This window comes from Copidosoma floridanum, unplaced genomic scaffold, assembly GCF_036245765.1.
Source record: "Copidosoma floridanum isolate Cflo_tuat_1 unplaced genomic scaffold, Cflo_Japanese_pri ptg000007l, whole genome shotgun sequence".
NCBI classification, from domain to species: Eukaryota; Metazoa; Arthropoda; class Insecta; order Hymenoptera; family Encyrtidae; genus Copidosoma; species Copidosoma floridanum.
Genome location: NW_028321884.1, coordinates 6033828 through 6044003, shown reverse-complemented (window position 1 = coordinate 6044003; position 10176 = coordinate 6033828). Strand labels below are relative to the sequence as shown.

Genomic DNA, 10176 nt, shown 5'->3' with positions numbered 1-10176 from the left:
AGCGGTGGATTGCTCAGTGACAGTAAATAAAAACTTGGTAAATCCTTTTTAGATCTCGATATTGTATTCAAACTGATCATGAGTTTATCATTTTATATAAAAAAAAAGGTATCCATAGTATTTCATCAGATAAAAGAATTACTAAATTTCAACACTTGTAACGTCTCTTAATTCTAGAATCACTTGCTTTATTGTTTCCTTCTTACACAGAAGTGCACGTCAAGTACCTCGAGATTCGACACTACTTTCATAGCTGCCGGTACTCAGCTCTAGCGACTGAACCATTGTTGGGCTGATCAAATGGTCAATGTACCAGTTCTAGCATACCTATTATAAATCGATCTCAGTATGCGGTACAAGTGAAGAAGAAACTCCTTTTCGTCCTTTTTATACGCAAAGTGCGACCTAACGAACATTAAAAGTGAGTATGGAAGAAACGAGTGAAAAGGCCAGGCAAAATCATACGAACCTCAAAGAGGACCAAACTGCGGATGAATGAAAAAATAAAGGTTACTTATACTTTGTCTTCTGATGATTTCCAACTACGTTGGCTTTAAAAAAGGGGATTCCCGATGATGAATGATTTCTAGCCCCAGCCAGAGACGTAGCGCACAGAGGATGAAAAATCAAAAGGACATCGGGCTGTTGGCACTGATAGCTGTTACCTCGTGCCTCGTAGGGACGTGCGCCGGTGGCAGCTGCAGGGCCGCCAAGCTGTGCTGTCAGGGCCGGGACTCTGGCTGCGTCATCCAGAAAGCCTCGCCGAACGCGATAATCGAGGGCCCCCGTGACAAGCCCTGCTACTGCGATCACGCCTGCCTCAGGCTCGGCGATTGCTGCGACGACTTTAACGAGACCTGCACAGGTAAAATGCTGCTCTGCCATGGCTGATCGATTTTCTTTTTTTTTTTTTTTTTTTTTTTTTTTTTTTTTTTTTTTTTTTTTTTTTTTACAAATACACGCCCGTTTCGAAAAATAACGTGCGTACGCGTGCGTTAATTAAAACTGCTGACGAAAACAAACGCGCCCAACACGGTGTTGAAAATACATACAAACAACAAAAGTTTCGTCGCGGTAATTGGACGATCGCTCGACAAGGAAAAATGAAAAAGCCGCGCGTCTACGAAAAGCTTGGGGGAGAAAGCACGCGACGATAAACGTGGGGGGCTAATAAAAGACTTTACTCCCGAGGGTTGGCCTCGAAAAATGGCCCCGCGGCTAATTTGCGGAAAAAATATCTCACCCATGAAAACAAAAAAAAAAAAAAAGCTCACCCCGCCAGTTTATCACCAAAGTGCATTTATATACAGTGTGCAGTTTCACCCCCTCTCTTTTTTTTTTCGCGCAGCTCTTACCCCTTGAATCGTGAAAAATGCGCGAATGACCGCGCTCCTCGTGTAATGGCTTAAGTAAGTAGTGCCCGTCGGCACCGGAGATTTCCGGGGATTTATTTGCACTGCACGCCCCTCGTCGAGTCAAAGGCTATCTATCCTACATCACGTGTGAGGCTGCTTCCTTTTGCAAACCATTTTTTTTTTTTTTTTTTTTTTTCCGTCAGAGTAAAAATAATAAGTTTTATCAGCCGATGGGTAGCTTACATCAATCAGTTATTTCGAGCTATTACGCTAATTTTTTTTTTATTAAAATATTTTTAGAGGCTTTTCTGAGTATGTCTTTTAATATCTGTGTAATTACCACACTTTTTGACAAATCGAATACTTGAGTATTACTCATCATGTACCAACCTGCTATTGGGCAAAGCTTTAATTTTCGACGTAAAACGCGAATTTTCGGACTTTCTTCCGGCAACTATGGCATACGGTATGGCAAAGCATACGCCATTAAAAAACTGCAGCCGTTTGAAGTCTAATGGCTTTTTGAATATTGCATAGTACGTTATCATTACCGCTCGTTCGCTCGAAAGTTACGAGAGCTGCGGATAACTTGGTAGTACACCGAGTTCTCTCTCATTCGCAAGCGATGAACCCCTTGTGCAAAATTGATCATCCGCAATCACCTTTTAGCGAATCCTCCTAGTTTTCAAAGACAAATATTCTCGAACCAAAGTTAAAACGAGGGAAGGTTTTTTTTTTTTTTTTTCAACTCTCGTGAAAATACACAAAGTTGAAACAAAAACCTCTTTTACGGAGTATCCTTCTTCCGAAGCTCTCGTATCGTCATTATGAAGGATAACAATTATCCGTACCTCTCACGGAACTCGACCTATACATCGTAATTAAAAAAAGCTCCGTCAGTAAAATCCCCGTCACTGACCCTCAAACGCTATAAATTTTCAAAGGCAATTGTTCTTTTTTTTTTTCTTTCCATCGCTCACGTACGTGGGTAAACTACCCCTACGAGGGCCACGCGCAGCCGAGCTCTTGTATTTCGAGCGAAAACCGATCGACCAAAAGTATATACATTACCGCTCGAACAATGGATGTCGCGATAAGGGGAAGGAAAAAAAAACAAAAACGATCCTCTCGTCCTCTCGTGACGCAAGTACGCAATCAAAGCGATGGTAACGCTTCTGGCCGCCTCAATGGATTCGGATAGACCCGGCACTCAACAATAGCTATACGGGAAGCCAACGTATTTCGGTGATGGAAAAAAAAAGAAAAAAAAAAGAATTGTTTCTTCGCAACCAAAAGAAAACAGGTATACGACGACTCTTCGGCTAAATTTTTCTCTCGAAGCAGCTCCACACGCGAAACTTTATCGTCTGTAAATTAGAGTTCGCTCCGCGCCACGCGCGTTTTATTGTACGTGTACGAGTGCAACTGCAGAACCCCGAGTCTTATGCACCCTATGTATATATATATACCACTCTTCTACCGCACGTATGCGCTCGGCTCGAGTATGTATATGTATACGCGTCTTTGAGGTAATTAACGATCCGGCCGTAGTGGTGGGGCTCCCGCGCGCGTGCTCTCGCAAAATTAATGACACTGGGAGGCGCTTGTCATCGGAGTATAGGTTTGGGACCTCGTCGGCTTCAACTGCACGGCTCTACCTCTGTGATTCCGGGTGGCCACTTGGGAGTATATTATAGGTACCGATGAATCGATGCCTGGATCGACGTACTATTGTAAAAAAAAAAAAAGTTTCGCACCTTTTCTACCGTTGAATGAAATCATTGACGCGGTGTACAGAGTAATAAATCATCCGAAGCTGCGAGAGCTTTGGGACCAAAGTTCCGACTCCTCTGAGCTTTGAAATGCATACCTTTTGAAAACTGCACGAGTTTATGTCAAACAGAGTAAGTGCGCGCACCCACTCGCTCAAAAGACTTTCGCAGCCAAAGACGATGGGGTGGGCGTGGGGGAAAAACTACCATCGAGTTTCCAAGCCCCATAGCCGAATGACTTGTCGAGTACGTATAATTAACGAAGCCACGGGGAAAAAGCTCCTTTTGGCTCAAAGACGCAGACGTCGTCGATTTGTAGAGCTGGGCAACGACTCTAGTGTTACTAATTTCCCTGGAGCACGCGTTACTTTTCTAAAACCATTTAAACGCGCTGTCGATCGCAAGCACCGGACAGGGACGCATTGCGTGACGATCAATCACGCGAGTTTTTTTTTTTCTCCCCTCCCTCTGCCACGCGTATGCATTTTACCCCTCGCGCTCGACCGCGTTAACTGATTGCGTTGTCTTGTTTCGTTTTCGTTGCTCGTGCGCGCAGTGTCGGACTGCAGCGTCAGCGGCTGGAGCGAGTGGTCCGAGTGCGACAACAAGTGCGGCCAGGGCCGGCGGACGCGGAGCCGGCTCGTCTCGAGTCCGGGGCGTAATGGTGGCCAGCCGTGCCCCGAGACCCACCAGAGCAACGAGTGCGAGAGTTACGAAGCCTGTCGGCGACGGGCGCGGCACTTTCGAGTTGAAGGTGAGTCACCCCTGCTCCTTTATTTATTTATTTATTTTTTTTTTTTTTTTTTTTTTTACAAACAAAAATAATAATTTTTGCCAACGAGCCACGTCTGATACAGTGCACTGCAATTTTTCCAGAGACCAGGTTCCTGCCGAGCAGAAACACTGGAGCGGCTAGTTTGGAGCCCAACTCGGTTGCTCCGCAAGTTACCAGGGGGTAAGTTCACTTTCTCTCCCTTTCGACTCTACGTAACTCCATCCGTATCCCTATCCCTCTTTTTTTTTTCACCTGCACCTTAAATGAATCAAATTGGTACCGCAGTTGTGAGCTATTTTCACCGGAGCTGCTGTTGCTCTTTCTCATCCTCCTTTTGCACGAAAACGACATCAAATATTTACAAATCAGCAATGCAGCCCCTCCCCCCAACTTCAGCTAAGCCTCCACGTGTTTACATCCCTCGACACAGCGCTGCAGCTGTACCGGTTGTTTGCCGTAGCAAGCGCTTGCGCATTTCGACGGAAAAACATGCACATCCTGCCGTTGTTCGGTACTCCCGTTTTTCCAGATTTCATGTACAGGGTTGTTTTTTTTTTTCCCTTGTGTATACGCGTATATTTGTAATACCCGAGTGAAACATCATTTAAATACAATCCCCTCTGTTGTTTGCATAGGAGCTTTTGTTGCTTCGAAACCTTTTCAGCTCTTATATGTACAATACAATATACCTATACTCTCTAAATTCAAAGTGGTGAAAATTTGCATTATTTCCTCGGTGAGCAAGGCTTTGGATAGCGCTGGAGTCACTACAATTTCGTATTAAAAATATTTTTATCAGTAATCCTGTAAGAGATCGTAAATAATTGGACAGACTGTAATTATTATTTTTGGACGCTACCAACGATTACTAATTTAACTAATTAAATGAATGAAACTTTTACTACAGTAGTAAGTATTGACTACTTTGTAGTGAAGTTTACATATATTTCTACAAGTTATAAGTACATACAACCAACAAATGGTGCAATCGACTGCGACACCACTTGGAAGAGCGAAATTTCACCACAAAGAAAAAAGTCAATAATCACTATTTGGAAAGTGTAGATATATATTTTATGCTTTAATATGCTGTATTCTTATAAAGATTGAAAATTTAAACAGTACACAGCTTATTAATCAGCTCATTGCCTTAAAAAACGTCAAAATGCATTGCGTCTGACCAAACTCGTGCACATACTACTTACACGCGTACCGCGGCGTTTGGACTTTCCTTTATACGGTTTCCTCCACTCACACACACACACACACACACATATATATATATATATATATATATATATACACGCCAATAAATAGAGAATTGCTCGGAGTTGAAGGTACAATCCCAACCAATTGTCCCGAGAGTCCGCGGACGAGCTTGCGGTCGCGGGAATACCCTCAACCTCGCTAGCACGTATACGTATGTACGGCAGGCCAATACGAAACAGCTGCGTCGAAAACACTCGTTGTCCCCTGTATATTTGTGCGAAAGTTTCAATTAATGGCACTCCGGGAAGCTTTGAATTCTCATAGATCGGAGTATTTCGAAAGACCATGCAGTCGTAGATGCTGTACGAGTGGTTTTGGGAAACGGTAAAACACGTGCGCATCTTTTTGGCTATATATACAAATATAGTCAAATTGCACAGTGGGAAAAAGAAAATTGCCACAAAATGCTCGTGCTGTTGACCAGAGCGCTCCTACAAACCGCACCTCGTGTACAGCTGCTCGTGGAGTGCTTCTTACACCTTTGGCCCCGTAAATGAGCAATTTCGAGCAAACAACGGAAAAAGCCAAACGCGTGCCAGGTATACGGGCAACGCGAACTTAAATATCCTTTCCAACGCGTGTGCCCAAAATATACCAAGTTCCACCACCCGAGCTCGGGATCCCTCCGAACCCTCCGCTGTATAGTCGCGCGTTGGACCGCACACTCCATAAACTTTCCGCGCCAGTCTCCGCATTTTCGGCTCTCTGGAACTTGGTGGTGCGTGAGTACACCTGCAGCGATAAAGCACGGTTCAACGGAGGCGCACGGCTCGTCCAAAAGGTCGTACGTATGATTACACTGTGCTCGGGAGGGCATCCGAAAAAACGACAGACTCCACCACACGAATATGTCGGCGGGTGTTTGTTCGCGCGGAAGGAGTCGCGGTAAAGGGCGGCGATGGGCGCGACAGGAAGGACGCGAGCGAGCTCAGCGTTGCGGATGGTTATAATGGCGCGCGTGGAAAAATAAGGCCGGATACAATTTCGCGTTTCATCGAGTTCTTTGCCCGTGTGTCTATGCAGGGGTGAGGAGGAAAAACCGCGCCGAGTCTCCGTAAACGCGGACGGCGGAGGAAGCGAAAAAAGATAGAGAGAAGGGGTACCGGCTCTTTTTTATTTTTTTTTTTTTTTTATCGCCCCCATGGAGCTTCCCCTCCTCTCCGTTTTACCTCGCGGAGCAATCGTCCGGGAAAAGCCTTTTCCGGCTGCGGGCAAACTTTATGCGCCGGTCGGTACCACTGAAACTCAACCCATGATGCAGGCACGTGTAATTTACGAGCCCCCTCTCTTTCTTTCCCACGCGCGACGGCAAACGATCAAATGGCCCAATCCAATTCTACGGGGGGGGGGGGGTGTCCAACGTATTTTTACTCTTCCGATTGTTTTTCGAGATGTTTGGCCCCTCCACCCAAGGTGTTGAGTTTCCAAACATTTATTTCATAACCGTATATGATAATTGAGCTCAAACGATATCAGCGCCCGAAAATTCACAGCGAGCGCAATTGGGAGGAAACATCATAGCCGTGCAGCTCAACATCTAAGTATACACCTACTCCGAGTTTGAAAGCGTGCGCTGGTGGCTGGCGTTTATTTGACGCGAGACTGCAATATTCGTGTACAATGGGATATGCATAATTATATTACCCGAGAGCCAATGCGGGGGAGGGAAAAATGTGTGAGTCGCCGGGGAGGAATGACAAAGAAGAAGCTCTACTTTGCACGAGAGTGAAATCAGCGCATTGTGTAGGCGGGAGCCGTGCCGAGTTGGTACATTGCATAATTATTCGATCCCGATGGCGTATATATATAAGCTTGGGGGAGAGAGGGGGTGGGAATTGTAAACGGCCGGAGGACAAGCTCGACCGCCCTGGGGATTTGGAATTGATCGACGCATGCCTAATTAGCTCCGTGTATACAGCTTTGAGGAAGGAGGCATCTCTTGGGTGCGACCCACGCCAACTGCGGCGTTACGAATGATTTACGATGTATAGTTGCTCTTTTTCGTACTTTTAAGGGCTATGGAGATTGTGTGGTCGAGTTACTTTGCGATGTGTTTTTTTTACGCTGTTAATCTTGTGGACCCAACAAATTGTCAAAGGGGATGAAAAAGCTCGACTGTTGGCAATGCACTTTTCACGATTACTTGCCGTCTCGCGATTTTTTGGTCGATCGGTTCGAGGCAGTTTATACGGGATTCATTCGTTTGAGCTTGGAAGCCCCCATTTATCGGAAAACCCGCGCGTACAGTGACACCCAACGGGGCTTGAAATTTGAGCTCAAAAGGATTCACCCCCCCCCCCGTACAACGGACGCGACTGAAAAAAACCAAATATCCCGAATTTTCGCCCCTTCCGCAAGCTCAGCCCGATCGATACGTACAATCAAAGGGATATTAAACTTATCGTTTCTTCTTCCTTGCAGATACTGCGTCGCCTTCACAATATTGAAAATCTCAAGGGACTGCCGCAGAAGACTCGAGTCCTTCCACGAAGGTGAGTACCAGCCGCCCGAGATTCCTTTTGAGTTCCCGACTCCCTCCATTTAATTTGAGCACGGAATTGTCCCAAGACCCTCTGGAGTTTCCCACTCTCATCCCCTTTCATCTTTGCCGACCCCTCCACTTGACAGCCATACACAGAGTAGAATAAAGGATCAAACGACCCTGCCAAAGATATATTATTATTATTTTACATCTCGATCGAGCCCGAAAATTTATACATAGATTAGGACACACCTGTTTCTTTGGATGCAAGCAACAAAGGTATATAACACTAGTGAGTGTAGGTGCGGTACATGAAACCGAACGAGAGAAAACGGGAGTCGAGTAGTGAGTAAATGCGGAAGCCGTTTCATTTCCATCGCGTTGAGATCACCATGGTGTGCCAAAACGAGGAAAGACAGAGGGATTCATATAATATATACGCGGGTATCATTTGTAAAAGCCTTCAGTTCCGGCGTAGTTTGGCAACGCACACATTATGCGCGCCTATATGGAGAAGCGAGAGACGCTCGCGAGGTACTTCTCCGCGTGTAGCCTTCAACCTTTGCGAGCTGCACTTAGACATAATATCGACTCGGGAACTCGCTCCGTCTACAGTCGGCGACTTCCGCTCAGTGGCGGAGGAAATTACTGGCTCGAGGGGGGGGGGTGACACTGGGGGTGTCCCTCGCTATGGAGCATTCGCGTACTTTATTATTGCTACACGACGCAACGTCAACTCTTCCTCTGATAAAACCCAAATAAACCCTTCACTTTCATTGTGTTATTTTATCGGGGGTGAAACTAAACTATTGTACCTGTTGGTTGGCAATCGGGTGCTCTATCAAGAAAGACAGAGTAAAAGTAAATTGTCTTACATTTAATTAGGAAGCAGGTATGCTTATAGGCAACAAAAAAAAAAAAAAAAAAAAAAACGTTATAAATTGATTACCCCACAGTTACCATTATTATTGACTTATTATTTCCAATATGTATAAAGTGAAATACAATAGTATCATTCGATTGCAGGCTCGCGAGTGTGCGTGTGGTGCAGGGACGAGGCAACGGGCTCGTCGTGCCACTTGTACGGCCGGAGCTCGAGTTTCGGGGGTATCGGCAGGTGGGAGATGACCAACTCGTCGACCGGCCGGCCCTGCCGTGGCAAGTGGATGGCCGACCTGTACGCACCGGCCAGGAACGACTGCAGCTCTCTCGTCTGCGGTGGAGGGCCCGTGCTCACCTTCCTTTAATAAAAAAGACCCGCGTACCTCGAGACGCTCTCACACCAACCGTGGGATATAAAGAGAGAGAGAGAGAGACTAAAGTGCCATTGTCCAAGTGCTGCTGGTGTTTGATCGATTACGCGGGCTTCGTCTTTCCTCTTCCCCCTTTTTGTGTGTAAGATCGGAAAGCATAAAAGACGAACTTAAATATATATATATAATATATTTCAGGTATGCAATATCGATGTATTGTCTCGTGGCGAGATTTATTGTAAGAAACAGATGATATTTGTCAATAATAAATATGGTCCAAGCATTTTACATCCACCCGCGAACTTGTTTATTTTCACTTTCACGATGAGCTCAACCAACAAATGCATTATAGTGTACAGGATGACCTTTATCCAAGTCGAGATCGATAATTGCAATCAAGCCGTCCCTTCTGTTTCCCCTTCCTTCCTTTTTCTCCTTCTCCTCCCGCAGTTTTTCGTACTTCTCAGCAAACGCCTGATGATCCTTATCGCCCCTGTTCCATTTCCCCGATGAGTTTTTTTTTTTTCTCCATTGTCTAGAAGAAGGACCTCCTCTCTCGTAGCATCCGTGACATCGAACAATGCCAAGCCCGGAGGAGCTCTATACTTTTATGCCTTCATCGTAAGGACATCGTCGAGGGGATGTCTCCCAGCGCTGATGAGCAGGATTTTCGCTCTCCGATGGATTGCCGTTGCACCATGTTTTTTCGCTTAAGATTTCTGGCAGCTAATAAAAATGAACTTTTTTTATTTATTTTGCATCCATTTAACACAACTCTGGGGTTAATCGGAGAATTTACAGCAAAGGGGTGAAAAAAGTCAAGAGCATGCCTTTTTTTTCTTTTGTTCGTGCATGCATGGGACGTTTGTCTCTCCTCGGAAAGACTAATGATACGCTAATTCACGGGGCGTCGAGTACCTAATCCCTGCGCAAACAGTACAAGCCAAGCCCGATGGAAGGGGGGTGGGGGAAGAAAATTTATCGCACGTTCGTCCTTGTTATCTCTGGGAAACGAGGTGTTGGGCATAAACAAGAGCATCGAATGAGTCGCGTGAATGAAAGTGCATACTAGTGGAAAAAAGAAAACAACAGGAAGGTGTGGTCGTGCTTGGAGCGGAATAATTGTTGCGATGCACAAATTATCAAGTGCATGTGTCATCTGGATTCCGAAAACCACAAAAGTTGCACAAAAACGTTGCATATAAGAGCTTGCACGAGCGAAGGTTAGTCGTTGTTCGTTTCGTCGATCGGTGCCTCGACGTTGCACTGC

General features: G+C 45.5%; 1 protein-coding gene across 1 annotated transcript; it reads left to right on the top strand.

The window, feature by feature from the left end:
• The first annotated feature begins 200 nt into the window (after positions 1-200).
• On the top strand, positions 201-9171 carry LOC106642835 (somatomedin-B and thrombospondin type-1 domain-containing protein-like). The gene is made up of 6 exons (XM_014357725.2): positions 201-509; positions 591-865; positions 3684-3881; positions 4004-4082; positions 7593-7663; positions 8680-9171. The coding sequence occupies exons 2-6, from the start codon at positions 619-621 to the stop codon at positions 8898-8900; spliced, it is 816 nt and encodes a 271-aa protein (XP_014213211.2). The 5' UTR covers positions 201-509; positions 591-618; the 3' UTR covers positions 8901-9171.
• The last annotated feature ends 1005 nt before the right edge of the window (positions 9172-10176 follow it).

Bases quoted from the DNA above. Each gene is read 5' to 3' on its own strand.
- LOC106642835 (XM_014357725.2), top strand. From the start codon at position 619: ATGAAAAATCAAAAGGACATCGGGCTGTTGGCACTGATAGCTGTTACC. The intron at 3,882-4,003 runs GTGAGTCACCCC...CAATTTTTCCAG, and splicing joins GCGGCACTTTCGAGTTGAAG to AGACCAGGTTCCTGCCGAGC. The intron at 7,664-8,679 runs GTGAGTACCAGC...ATTCGATTGCAG, and splicing joins ACTCGAGTCCTTCCACGAAG to GCTCGCGAGTGTGCGTGTGG.